At 47.7% G+C, this 14,860-nt stretch overlaps 2 protein-coding genes across 2 annotated transcripts; one reads left to right on the top strand and one right to left on the bottom strand.

Moving 5' to 3' along the window:
• Positions 1-6,274: 6,274 nt before the first annotated feature.
• Positions 6,275-7,197, bottom strand: COL26b_002805 (uncharacterized protein; the record flags this gene model as incomplete). Its single annotated transcript, XM_053175713.1, has 2 exons — positions 6,275-6,618; positions 6,684-7,197. The coding sequence occupies 2 exons, from the start codon at positions 7,195-7,197 to the stop codon at positions 6,275-6,277; spliced, it is 858 nt and encodes a 285-aa protein (XP_053040422.1).
• Positions 7,198-12,120: 4,923 nt separating this feature from the next.
• On the top strand, positions 12,121-14,860 carry COL26b_002804 (uncharacterized protein; the record flags this gene model as incomplete). The annotated part of the gene is made up of 3 exons (XM_053175712.1): positions 12,121-13,732; positions 13,787-14,055; positions 14,114-14,860. 3 exons carry the CDS (start codon positions 12,121-12,123, stop codon positions 14,858-14,860), a joined length of 2,628 nt encoding a protein of 875 aa, XP_053040421.1.

Below are 14,860 nucleotides of genomic sequence, written 5' to 3'. Positions count from 1 at the left end.
CGGCAGCAGTTGCAAGGTCAAGGTTCAAGGTCAGGCAGGGCTGGAAATGTCCGGGGGAAGAGAGGAAGCAGCAGATGTGGATGAGGGATGGGGGTGGTTGATGGGATGGGACGTTCTGGATTGGGACGGGAAGGGTCAAGGCCAGGCCAGGCCAGGGAACGACCAGAAGATGGGGGAGTGAGGGTGGGAAAGGAAAAAAAAGATGAGCAAGGCGGTCGACCGGTGGTGGTAGTGGTGGTGGTGCGAATGGGAACCTCCTTCAAACCAACGTCGAAACGGAGACTAAGACTCTTTTTGGGACGGGGGCCCTCTCTTCTTTTTCTCTTTTTCTGGACCTGCCTGTGCTTGGGGTTGGGGGGAGGACCGGGGATGGGATTGTCTTGCCTTTAAGGAGACGACGACGGACGAGCCCCATGCCAACGCCATGTGAGCGATGGATAAGAAGAGAAGGAAGAGACGGACGGGATGCTTCGTGCCTTCTCTTCTGTTCTGCCTGTGATGGTTGTCGGTGGCTTGATGCATGTGGTGTGGGCTAAGGCGAGAAAGTGTTTCTAGGCCACCCCTCATATCAGGACCCTACTGTTATAGGACGTCTTAAACTACACCTACCCTCTACACCCTCCCACACCTATATATATAGTACAACTTCTATAGTCAGTAAAAAACAGTAATATTAGTGATTACTTTAGCTAATATTACTATAATTATATATACTACTAGTTATTACTAAAATTCTTATATATCTTATAAAATATATAATACTATTAGCTAAATAATTTATAGTATATATATACTATAGTAGTAGTAGTAGTAATAATAATCTCTAATAATATAAACTTTATTATTACTCCTCTTTTTTTATTTATTTACTTACTTATTTACCTCTTAAGATAGATTTTATACTTACTAAAAAACTTTATAGCTTTTACTTACTTATTATAATATATTACTATACTTTTAATAGTTTCTTTAATACTTTTTAAGTTTATATATTAAGTAATAGCTATATATTAAAACTAAAGTAATATTATAGCTTTAATAATATTAAGTATTACTACTCTAAAGTAATTTTCTTTTATAATGAAGCTTATTTATTTATTAGTAAAGCTAAAACTTATAAAAAGTATTAATATAAAACCTCTTTGTAGTTAACTAACTATGTATTTTAATTTACTATTATTAAAGTGCTTAATAAGTTATATACTACTTACTTAAGTGAGAACCTTATTATTTTTATATATAACTACTTATAGATTAATACCACTAGCTTTATTTTTAGCTATTATTTTAGATATAAAGTATAACTAAAAAGGTTATCTTATTATAAAATAATAGTTTTCTACTCTCTTAGATTATAGCTTATTTCTATTAGAGAGAAAGTAGTTCTAAGATTATTATAACTTAATATAATATTAATAACGCTTTAACTTATACTTATTATAACTACTTTAAGTAGAAAACCTCTATTAAGTAGCTATTTATATAATTATATATATTAAAGTTCTTCTTTTAATATAAGTAAAGTCTAATAAGTAATATTACTTACTTTTTTATATAGCTTTATTCTTATTTAGTCTTATTTTATTCTTATTTTAATAAATTATTAATAAATTATATATATATATAACTAACTATTTTAGTATACTTCTCTTTAATATTATAAATATTACCTCTTATAATAGTATTTTTAATACTATTATTACTTTCCTCTCTACTAAATAGATCTTTAATTATAAGTAAGCTAAAGCTTACTTTATAGAGGCTTATACTAAAGAGGACTTCTTATATTTTAGTAATATTATAATTGATTATAAACTTACCCTTATTAAAAGTATTAGTATTAGTATTTTTAGTAAAGTTTTATATTTATTTCATATATAGTATATTACTAAGAATATTAAACTTAAAGCTAAGTTATCCTTTCAAAGCTAGTTAAAGTTAACTGTTATTATTATAAAGTTAATAAATATTATTTAGTTTTTATTAATACTTAAAAAGAACTTTATACTTTATTAACTACTATTTAGTATATTAAGAAGTTAGTTTAGTTTAAAGATAGTTATTAGTTTTATAAGTTAGTTATATATATTATTAGTATATAGATTAAGCTATAAATGTTAAAATATTATTATTTATTAAACTAATTAAGTATTTTACTTTAGCTATATAATATCTACTATTATAAAAAGCTAAAAATAAGGTTATTAAGTTATAACTGCCTATAAGTAATTTTACTTTTAATAAAGTTTTTTTAGGTTTTAAATAAGCTTAAACTAATTAAAGTTCTAAGATTACTTTAAAGCAGTTTTAAAATATTAACTAGTTACTTAACTTTATTAAGTTTAAAGCTATAATTTTTAGCTATATTAAGTCTTTTGTATTGCTAGAAGTATTTAATTTTATAAAAAAGTAGTTTTAAAATAATATACTTAAATATAATAACTAATTAAATAGCTTATTATAGCTTCTATTAGCTAACTTTCTACTTTACTTACTTTATTTACTTTAAAAAACTTATAGATTACTTTATTAATACTTTTCCTATTACTATATATAAAGTAAAACTCTTTTAAAATTACTTAAATTTATTACTACTAATAAGTATAATATTATTTTAACTTGGAAGTAGAGACCTTAATTAATAGCTTACCTCTATTCAAACTTAATATTATAAAAAGTAAAAACTACTCTTATAATATACTTAACTATAAAAAGGGCTATAAAGTTAATAATACTTATTAAATCCTTATTATAGTAGAAGTAAGTAAATTTATTAAGTACTAAAATATTATTAGTTTAGCTATTATTTAAGTTATTATTTATTATATCATTACTTTTATAAAGTTTATTAAACCTAAGTTTATAGTTACTCTAATAATTAAAGCTTTATTATTATTATTATTAGTATTAACTATACTAATAGCGTTAATAAGTATTTTAACTATAAAGTATAGCTTATAGTATTTTAAAACTTATAGTTTTAACTTTTATAAACTTAATATAAAAGCTTTATAAACTTATTAGTAATATAATAACTTATTATTCAAAGATTGATATAAAATTAAAGAGGAAGTAAACATTTTACTTAATAATAATAAAAAGCTTATAGTTAAAATTAAAGCTATTAATATATAAGCTATTAATACTAAATAAGATTACTAAAAAAGTTAATATTTAATAATATTATAATATAAAAATAAGTTATATAAAGTTATATAGTAATAAGTAATAATAAAAATAAAAATAACTAGTAGTAATATTAATATTATTAAGTTATTAGATTAAGCTTATTAGAAACTTTAGAAAGCTTAGATTAATAGTTTTTCTTTCTTTTATTAACTTTTTTTAATTAAAATTATAAAAAAAGAGCTTTTATTAAGTTATATTAATTACTATAATAAAAATCTAAATTATAAAAGTTATATAACTCTAATCTTTAGCTTCTAATTAGCTAAATCTAAAAAACTAGTTTTAGGGGCTTTTACTATATAGAAGTAATTATTAAGTAAGCTAGCTATTAAAAGATCTATTACCCTCTAGTTACTAGCTTCTAGTACTATTTTAGCCCTAATCTATAGCTTAGGGGGTGTGGAGGGTGGGTGTGGTTTAAGACGCCCTACTATCATTTATAATCAGATCGACTGGTTCGACGTGACCTCGGGATTGACCTCATTCTCCTGTCTATCTCTTGCTGTTGTTGACGCCACTGGTTGGGCGGATTTGCAAGAGATACATGGAGATGCACACACATACACTCACTCGCATAGTTTCACGCACGGCATATTACGTCTTCATCCTCCTCCAGAGGGTACATACATAGTACAGAGTAGTCTCGAACGAACTGGCGCGAGCTCGTTGGTTGCCGGGTGAGAGAGAGAGCTGGACCAGTCGGTCACCAAGGCCACGACCGCGAAATCCGCACCCGCCGTCTTGCAGGTTTCTGATAAGGGTCCCCTCCATGGCAGCAGGAGGACGTTCCTCAGCTCCGATAAGGCGGGCCATCCGCGTCGTCGTCTCGTCGTCGTCGTCGTGGTTGTCAGGTTGGAACTTGGGGGTGGTATTCTCCTGTGCCAATCATCTTCATGTTTGATGGGATTTTCCCAGGTGAGTGGGTCCCCACGCCGCCATGGCTTGTCAAGCCCAAACAAGACGAGCGTCTCTGGCGGCGTCTGGGAACCAACGACGGGGGTCCAGTTGGTCTTGGCAGGATTGAAGGGTGGTGGGGGGAGAACCGAAGGGATGAAAAAGCCAAGGGGGTTGATGGGAGGTGTGGTGGGGTCCCACATCCAAGTTCTTTCTCAGAGAGCTCTACTGCTCTCACTCACTCACACTCTCTTCTGATGGAGCTAGTGTTGTTGCTGGAGGAGGGGTCCTTGTCAAAGTCCAGTGTCAGTCGGTGTCAGGATCCAATCCAACGCGACGTGATCCCAATGCATCATGGATGTGACTCGTTAGCTCCCCTCCCCCCGATGGGGTGAGGAAGTAAATAGTTGCAACTCTCGGCCCAGCCCAGGCCTCTTTCTCTGTCTCTCTCTGTCCGTCTGTTCTGCTGGTCCTTGCACCACCACCCCCCTCCCCCCCCTGGCTGCCTGCGGACGACGTCTCTTTTAGACTGATGATCACTGGGATGGGGTCCCTTTTGGCCCTTTGTCCATTCCGTAAAGGGTGCTTGACGGCCGACGGTTTCGTGGAGTAATCGTCCATCGTCTTGCCTGCCCCGGACCCGAGGTTAAACGAAATATCGCGGTATCAATATACACGATGCATATCCAAATACGGAGACGGGCTACTTGGTGGCACACATGCACACAGGTTTTATTTTCCCTTGGCTCACGGACAGGGTGGTATCGTTGGTATCAGAGTTCCCGGACAGGGCGATAGGGGATGGAAGAGGATGAGGATGGGCCAAACGGGGGTGACATCGGCCGGGAAGGCTTATTCGCGATTGTCGATTCTGCAAGATGCTGTGTCTCTGGCGTCACTTTTTCCTGGGGACAAAACGTCTCGGTGGTGGTTGGGTTGCACTACGCCGCCGCCGCCGCCGGCCGTTGGGGGAGAGGGAAAAGGGTGGGATGGAAGCAGAGATAATGGGACGGGCGCTGGACCTGGCGCTGGCGGCGCAATGTCTTGGAACTGATAGCGAAATAACGCTGCCCGGTAGGCTGGCACGGCTGCTACGGCCGGACCGCCGTTTTGTGTAATCCGTAGGTGCAACTCACTCACCAACGGCGGCGGGAGACGGGGATGAAGAAAACGCACATCTGATATCGACATGGGGCAATGATGCGAGTGAGGCAAGGTGCAGCGGGCGGGCTGGGCGATGCGGGAAGAAATTTTAAATCGGAAAAAAAGGTTCTGCGTCTTCTTTGGCGAGAGGGATTCATCACCGCCGTCTATCGACTCGCTTGGGCCCTGATGTCGTCCGACCCCTTCGTATCCGCCGATTGGGGAGGCCAACACCACCGCCGACGATTTCGAAATGGTTTCCGTCTCTGGAAACGTCCATTCTGCCTCGGTATGACATCCTTCCCGCCGAGTCGCGTGAGTGTCAAAGTAATGAAGTATAACGGAGTCTTCGGGGATGGTAGCGGGGACAGAGTTCACCGTAATTAAGACGACGACAGACTGTTCCCGGTAAGGAGTCTAAAAAGACCAGACTGATGACGGGGCAAACGTTCTCGCATCTATCCCGTACGGATCAGAAGGAAGCTTCGCCGGCACCATCCTTGCAGCTATGATGTGTGAAGGGGACGCTGTAGGGCGGGAGGGAGGCGGAGAGAGCGAACTGCACGTTCTACTGCCCGCTCTGTCCGTTGGGGGGGATGGGAGAGGAGGTCGGGATACCCCACTAAGTGAATATGTGCGTCTAAAGTGCCGGCTCTTATCTATTCGAGATGCAACGCCACGCTATGCAGAGCAACGTGATGATATCAAAAAAAGGCAGGGAAGGGACGGGGAGGCTTTTTTCTCTTGCATGCCGTTGGGGCTGCACGACGACGACACACACATGTCACGGGGTTTCCGGCGGGCGAAGAGCTGGCCCATCTCAACTTCGGCTTGGGCACGTGAGTTTTTTCCTCTCGGTATAGCGGACCGCATGGGAAGGACGTTTTCGGTTTGACCGTTGCTGTTTATTCCTAACGATGTTGATTAACCATGCGTTTCGACAACTCCTTACCCGCCCCCTACACGTCATTGTTGGATTAACCAAGGCCCTTCCCGATGGATCTTTACACTATAATAAAGTTGGCCGATATCCGACCCGACTCAAGCTCTAGACGACTGTGGTAGTGGCCGTGTGGGGGAGCAGCGTCGTGTCGCCGAATATCCACGACTCGGTGACGACGCTGCACGTCTGGCCAGCGGGGTTGACAAAGTTGCCCTCGGCGTACAGGCCTGGGCGGAGCGTGAGCGTGCCGTTGACCACCGGCGTCGGGACGGCCGGGGCGTCCGTCGGGGCCGACGTGATGGGCCCCGAGATCGTCGATGCGAAGGTGCTGACTGAGCTGAAGACGCTGCCGTCGGTGCCGGTGCTGACGATGGTGCTGCCGAGGGAGGTTACGATGGGGCTTGCGGTCGTGCCGCCTGTTGTAGAGCCGCCGGCCCCGCAGGTTGATGCTAAAGTGTGCGTGTTAGCAATACTGTTTGCGTGACGATCATTTCGCCGCGATGTGATTACATACCTACGATCGGGCCGAGTGCGACGGCCGCGCAATTGGGGGGATACGCCACGGCCGGGTCGACAAACGTAGCGAACACCTGGCCGGTGGTATCCTGACAGAAGCCGGCCTGTCCGCCAAAGAAGGCGTCGTTGGTCCACGTCAGGGCACCGTTGTTGAGGCTGAAAGTGATTGTGATGGACCCCTGCGGGCTGATGGGTCGGAGAGCGATGTATGGTGTCCCGGGGTTCATCGAAATGACCTGGCCGCTGACCTCGAGCTGGCCAAAGTTGTTGAGGCTGAAAGTGCTTGCCTCTTCGCACGCGGGGGTGGTGCTGGAGCCCGGGGTCGAGTCCAGGAAGCCGCCGGAGGCCTGTCGCTTGCGGTTGCCCGCGGCCGGGACTGACGGTAGAGGCGCGCCGTTGCCGGCCAGGTCGCCGTGTTCTGCGAGGCCGGATATGTCCCTGAGGATTGCGGCATGGGCGACGACTGGGAGGGCGACCATGGCCAGGGTGGCGGCTTGCTTGGGCCAAACCATCTTGCGGTTTGCTGAAAATCGTTGACACACGCGAGAGACAACTTAAAGAGCGACGAGGGTATCGTAATCGACCCGTTGAGTGAAGCTTGTGTGTACAAGGATTAATACATCAGGCTTGATAGATCGAGCTATCTCAAAGACGGGAGAGGCCGCCTATAAAGCTGTAGCCCGGCATTGTCTTAGATTTACTGTTGTCTATTACCCAACATCTTGCAAAGCTGGAATGTTGCAAATGAAGCTAGCTGGAGAAATGACCTTGGCGAGTCACATTCCTTACAGCTACATCAAAGATCATGACCAACAGCTTGTGATGTTCGCAAGAGCTTTGGGCTTCTCGTCGGACAAGTGAACCTCGTTGGTTTCAAGACTGGAGACTGACAATTCTGATATCATTATTTGATACGACCATCAGTCTGATAGAGTTCTTAGTCGGATCTAGGGAAAATAAGTAAGTTGTGATGTGATGCCTGAGACACAAAAGACCGATGCAAGCGTGCCCAGCCCGTTGACAAGAATTACTGCGAGACTTTCCAAGACACACGCTGCGGTTTCTAGGGAGGCACGCAGGCATGCAGTAAAATTTGAGCTCCAAGAGCTGGGCATGCCAGTTCAAAGACTCGTCCAACAGGCAAAGAGCGCCTAGAGTATTCTGTCGGGATCACCGACTTGACGTCGCCCCGGCCCGAAGAGGCATGGCATGCCCCGTGAATCACCAAGCGAATACAGGGAGTGAGCATTGATGAGACCCATTTTGTTCTGTTGTCCGTCACCTCTCGGCCGATGGTGGTTCCAAGTTGCGTGAAGAGGCTAGGGAACCGCCAAACGGTTAGGCGAGGCCGTCAATGCTGCCCCTGGAGTCTCACAAACTGGAGCGTCTGCCAAACTTAGATGTTGCCAGATGAATGGAGGTCGTGATGCCACATTTGCTTTACCAGACTACCGGAAAATTGGGGTCTTGCTTCTCATAGCGGTGGAACCCAACTGACATGAAAATCTTCAGCTGTGTCGCAGTTCTCGTTCTGAGGCGTGTGGCGCAATAGAGGCTGGCTTTGGAGCACTCTTGGACATCGTTGTCGATGATGTGGAATTCACGCTGTATGAATACATCAGAGCCTCCTAGCACTCCTTGGACAGCGGTCTGCCCATACTATGCGAGCCCCCTGCTCTAGAAACTCAATATAAACATATCAAGCCTTCTATCTGAATATCGTTGTATCATGACCCAGTCGTTGAAACTGCGTCGGCTTTAGCCTAAGCTGGTTGTGCGAGGTTGATGTCGTTTTGGCATCTAGGTTGCTGACGTACTCCCTCCGACGGCGACCCAGCGAGTGGGCGAATCTGTAACTGACTTCTGCATGCTGGAAGCCGCTAAAACATGACCCCCGCATCGGAAGAGCCCCTGATAGACAGCCTAGCCCAAGCCAAGATTGTTTTGGGTGCCCTTGGGTTTGCTTCTATTCGCCCCAAGCAGCTGGTTCGCGACATGCAAATATGGCATAGCAAGCGAGCACTAAGGCAGGCCGGCGACCGATAGATTGATTGACATGGCCGCCATAGCCGCAATTGGTTGACGCGGACGGGCAGTTGGATGTCTCTTCAGGGTTGCATCTTGACTCGACAATGCGTCTTCGCCCAGTCTCGTCTTTGTTGTCTTTCAAGGCGCCTCATTGGGTCGTGTCAGACTGCAGGAGTAATCCTTTAGACGTGCGATGAATGGGCGCACAAAGGCGTTGTCCCCGGCGATCCGCCCACACGCCCGATATCTGAAACAGCGGGTAAGGAGGTTGCAGCAAGCACGCCGTGCCCCTCGAGATCGGCTCGCCGTCCAACGGTCGTCTTTGGCTGTCAGCCCGAACGGCGTCCTCTCGGCGCTGCTTGTACGAAGTAAAATGCATGTCGAAGGATGGATTCCAAGACACGACATCGTCCCGACTGAGCCGCGGTCCCATACCAGATCGTCGAAATGCCCACCATGGCCCCATCCGAAACGGAGCAATGACGCCGGCTGATGCTGGCATGGGAAGCACGCATTCGCGGGGTCAAGACTGGTCGGGCATGCCGGCCGGGAGTTGCTGCTCTCCCGAAAGTTGATGCGGAACAGACTGAGGACAAGTTGAATTTCCACATGGTCTCTAACCCAAGCACTCTGTCGGCCTGATGGGGATTTCGGGAGACAGCCCAGACAGAATGCAGCTTCGGATGGCGTCGATCGCATGACCATGTGTTACCACATGGAGCCGGTGAGTGTTAAGACGGAGCGAATGATGCACGCTGGTTGGTGTCGAGCGAGCGGTGAGTCCAACGCGATGGTCTAGAACGCACGAATGTGTGTGCTCGAAAGCGAATGTTATCAACTGCCGCGTCGTAGAATGTTGGAATGCGTGATTTAATGGAAGCTCCGTCGGCGGGAACTCGTGATGGCTTCATGACGCTAGCAAATAGCTTCCCAGACGCTCGGTAGAGGTCGGAAGATTGAGTCCGTCAACCATTCGTCTGGATTCCTCGTCCCTTCTGATGTCATCGGAAGACAGGCGGCATCATGTCGGTCATCATCCCAGGGGTCTGCCCTGGAGTTGCTGGCTAGTGAGTTCCCGTTTAGTCAACGACGAATTCATTGACGACTGCAATATATCTGGACGTTCGCCGTGGTAAAGGATCGGCTACTCCAGTGCTTATCGTCTGACGTTGAAAAAGATGTTGCGTGAGAGAGGAGCACTTTCGATGACCATCTCACGACAGTGCGCATACTCCATTCGTCAGCGACACACTGTGTGTGATGCTGATGAGCTCCTTCTTTCCAAGCTCACCACTCGTACCTTCCCACTCGCCGGCCATCTTTCTGTTTTAAGACGAGGGGCAACTTCTCTGGGCCAAGTTTCTTTCATGTCGTCTTTTGTGAAAAAAAGAAACACAAAAGAAAAAGAGAATGAGGCTGAACCTTGCATTTCATCTAAGTAGAACAGGCACCAGTGTGACGATCTTGGGGATTCATCTTGCTAATCCGACAGTAGATCACTCGATTCGGCATCGTTGAGCGTTCTGCTTCCAAGATTGAAGACAGCCATAGATTAGTATGGGGAGAATCTGGGTTGCACTTTGGCGCAGGCTGCAGGACTTCTCGCATCGTCATCGGCGACCACTTGAGCATCGGTGAAGCTCGTATTCAGCCAGGGCTGGGCGGCGTGAGATTGTGCAAAGCCACAGACAAGCTGCCACATTATATCATGGTACGTCCTTAGCCCAGGACTTTCCGCTTCGCTGAGCGTCGGAGTCGGAACGTTGGGTTAGCCCTCGGCTGCTCCCATTGCGCCGGGGGTCCTAGGGATGCGCCTCTTGGAATTCGGTCGGTTCCTCGCCAATAATGTATGATGCTCTGCTGTGCGTCTCTCTTGGTCGAGTCTTTTCGCGTCAAACAGCTCAACGTCCGTCCGCATGGCGGCAGGTTTCTTGAGGCTCTCTCTGCATTCCGCCCAAGTGGCGGCTCGCCGTCCAGTCATCCATCAGAAACTCTCAGATGCCAGCTGAACGGGGTCAGGCGGATTGGCTGTGTGCCTTGCTGCCTCGGCAGGCGTTGGCGTGATTGGATGCGTGGCTGCGCAGGAGTCTGCAAGCTGCCCGGGGTATTGCGAGACTTGCGTCTCGGACTGCTGAAGAGGCAGCCAGTCCTACCTGACTGGACCGAGCGGTCGCGCTGTGCAGCGAGCGTTATTGTTGATTGCGGTTTCGACGATGACTTGCGTCTTGATTGCTTTTCGATTGCTCTTTTGTGGTTGTTGAAAATCAGAGCATTGATTGTCGAGGGCTGCCGAGGTAAGGTCGGCGGTTGATTGCCCTTCATGAAAGACAATGCTTCAGACGCAGCCGACACCAAAAGCCAGAGGTATCTCGCTAGCAGAGACCACCCAAATCTCACTTGGACGTGGGCTGACTGAGTGAGTCCTCGGAACGTCCACCCGTTGTCGTTGCCGTCCAGTCCTCCGTGGATGACTGCGCCTTGTTTTTGCGTAGAAAGTGCAGTCAGTCGCGGCGGACGAAGGCGGCCATCCCTGCTGCTTACATACCTCCCACCTTGGAGGACTACCTTACAGCGACTGAGGTGCACTCACTTCAGGGCAGGTACCTTCTCCACACGTTCCTGCTATCCAGTGACCTCCAACCACAAAACCCCTCCCCACGCACAGCACAGAGCATCTGCCGGAGAAGGAAGGCACGGGAGGCCACCCTTTCCAGCCAGTCGTCGTCCAGTCCCGACCCGCAGCGCAAGTCCTAGGGATGCTACCAACCCAAGTCCTAGGTGAATTCTAGGACCGTCCGCCTCTTGTTTCCATTGTCACCTCGCTCTTACACGCTTCAATCCACCCAACCCTCAAGGTCAAAATAAATCAAAAATGGGTGGCGGATTGCTCTTCACCTGGCCGTCCCATCGCTGACCGTCACTCTCCCGCTCATCCATAACGCCCCTCCCCGTTGTACTCTGGGATTGAGTTCGCAGGTCTGTTGGAGGACAGCGGGAAGCCATGGAGTCCAAGACGTCTCTGCTGCCCTTCGGGGATGACCGCCGTTCGCTGAACCACAGTCCTTCAGCCCTACGCGCCCTCACCACCTCCCGCCTATCTCTCACCCGCGGCCGATCAAGACGAGACTCATGCTCCACGAGTTTGACTTCGTCCTCGTCCTCGTCCACTCGTTCGTCCATTGATTCCACTGCAGCTCCATCGTGTGTGTAAGTTTGCTGGCTGCTTCCTTTTTGCTTGTTTGTCTGTTTGGTCCGGACCTATCTCATCTCCCACGTCGCCCTTTTCATCTTGACCATGCCGGCCTTGAGCTGAACATCCTCACAGGACCCGTACCGTGTCTCCAGATCAATGTGCTCTTCATCGCTTCATCGTCTGGGCTGCCGTCCAGCGCAACACATGCCAGAAAATGACGCAGGCTGACCGCCTCGAATGTCCTCTCTTGCGTTGCCGGAAGCGCTTCCCGAACCACGAGCTCATGCTTAGGCACCTGTACACATGCGAGCAGCTCTCCACCGGCGAGTATTGGTGCTATGAATGCGACAGGACCGAGAAGTTCACCGACGGTAAATGCAAACGCTGTCTAGGCCACCCGGGCAAGAGGCGCCGCATCATGTCCGTAGCTAAGAACTTCTTCTCCTCGTTGGGTCAGAAGTCGAGACCGCAACAGGATGTCCCGGACCTCGATATGGATGACGTTGTCATCCTACCTCCGCCTAGCTACGACTCGATTCTTGTTCAGCCCCAAGAGGTCGAGCTGTCTTCCTCATCAGAGATCTTGGAGATCGACTCGACGGAGATACCGCTGCCCATGCCCTCTACCGCCTTCGCTCCAGGCAGCACCTTCGATCAAAAGCCTTCCAACCCGTTCGCGACAGGCTCTGTTCCAACGCAACAGTCAATGCCTGCTCTGCCAGACCTTAATTTTGAATGGGGTCTGCAGAATGGCGTTGACATGACTGACATGGGCCGGGTTGACAGGCCATCATTGTCGGTACATACTCATGGCCTATCGCAATATCGAAAGCAGCACAAGCCGACCACGCGGACGAAGAATCTATCTCCCAGTGCTTCACTCAGATCGAATGCAAGCACCGATAGTACTGCCAGCTACCTTGTCTCTCCTGCTTCTGCCTTCAGCGGAGCTTGGACACATGCCGAAACCAGCCTCACGTCGCCCACGTCGGACAGCATAAGCCCTGGTGGAAATCTCTCCCGAGGTTGCTCCAATGCAAGCCAATACTCCAACGCATCTCGCTACACCAACTACGACCTGCAGCTCCATACGCTTATCCAGGAGTTACCAGCGGAGGATATCATGCTCCCTCAGACGCTCCCAGACGACATCGCCTACAACCAGCAGTTCCCCCTTACCGAGGCACCGAATGCGTCGGCACCGGAGACGGAGAGTAGCATCCCCGCCGCTGTTGAACAGGCAGAAGAGATGCTGGCCACCGAGATGGAAGCAGAAGTCCTCGGCCGTGCCTACTCTGTAGATGCCAACTCGCTTGTCGGATCTACTTGGGAGCTCCTCAAGGCTCACGTCAGTTCATCGATGGAGAAACTGCAGTGTCTCTCACACAACCACCTCGTGAGAGACTTGCAATGGCTTTCGCCACAAAGGGTTGCCGATATCGGGCTCACATGTCTAAAGAGAATCCTCGAGGGCGGGCAACCTGCATCGACGATCGAAGCCTTGTGTTTTGTTCACGTCACATATTCGCTTTCTCTCATTGTTCATGAAGACGACGCTCAGAATAGGTCAAAACAGCTATTCGTGCAAGCACATCTCTATAGCAACATATTCCGCCCAGGAGACCGTGAGGCATACCTCGAGGTAGCGACGGAGATATGGCATCCCCTGGACTTATCGACCACTGAACTGGACGAGCTGCTACTGGAGCGTTACCAAGGATCAGTGTCCAGGTCGTCGAGTCTCAAGGGCAAAGGCCGAGTATCTCCCCACAGATTCCAGTTTGGGCAAGACAGTTTCCTCGAGATAGCGCAATTCTTCCTTGACGGTAGGTGACTTTTATTCCCTTGCGAGGTCTTGCTGATGCTAATGTCGACTCTAGAACTGGAGGTTACAGCTTTGCCGAGTAACGTTCCAGAATCCAAGGAGGTGCTGGCCTCGACACTATGGAGCAAGCACCTCGAGGATGACGCCACACCAGCAAACCCGGCCTTCACGATTACGGTCAACGCCGTTGCTCGCATGCTTTGCCAAGAATTCCCCCATGCACGCAGGCTTGAGTCGAAGATGCAGCGTCTTCAGAAGCGCATTAGTGGAGGAAGCGTTCGAACCGTCAGGAGAGCGGAGTTGGAGCTCATGCAGGTTGGAAAAGTGAGTTATTGCCAAGGAGATCCTAATGCGTGAAGAACTTTGCTGACTCCCTTCTTAGGGTTGCATGTCGGTGCAAGAATACTTCGACAACTACGTTCCTGAAGTTAGAGAGCGCTTCGGTGCTCTTTACTCACAGCCGATCCCGGGATACGCAACACGGTCGGAATATCACGCTCACGGCATCGAACTAATGAGGAGCATCATCTGTGGTCTTTGCGAGAAGCAGGCGTCTACGAAACCTGTGCATGATTCCTCTCAGGCAGCAACAGATGGTAACCTTGATGAGTTCATCAGGAACATGACGAATGACCTGGATGGATCCTTGGGTGACTTCATGGTTCCCGATGACTTCGGAATCCCCAATGTTCAAGTTTCGATGGACGCCGCCACACTGTCGGACCCGTTGACGGCTTTCTACGACAGCGGCGAGGACCCAGCGCTGGACATTCTGCAACCACTCACAACGATTGGGAACAAGACAGCAGATAACTCGCCTGGGTCTGCCCAGACTGCAAAGGCCAGCTCAAGCTCAAAAGGTGAAGTGCAGGCGAATGACTGCTGCGAGATCTGCGGGTATCGGCCCAAGGGTGACCCGCAGTGGTTTAAAGGCAGTATGGCGAAGCACAAGAAGCTGCAACACTCGGCGGCACCACCGAAGATCTACCGCTGTCCGTACCCGGGCTGCACGAGCCAGTACAAGAATCGTCCGGACAACTTGAAGCAGCACCAGCAGGATAAAGGTCACTTTGTCGAAGGAGACACCAGCGTGCGGAGACCTAGCAAGAGGAAGAAGACAAGTGACTGA

The sequence above is a fragment of the Colletotrichum chrysophilum genome (genome assembly GCF_026319265.1).
Source record: "Colletotrichum chrysophilum strain AFK26 chromosome Unknown scaffold_14, whole genome shotgun sequence".
Lineage (NCBI taxonomy): Eukaryota > Fungi > Ascomycota > Sordariomycetes > Glomerellales > Glomerellaceae > Colletotrichum > Colletotrichum chrysophilum.
The sequence above is the reverse complement of the archived record's forward strand: the minus strand, read 5'-3'. Positions and strand labels throughout refer to the sequence as shown.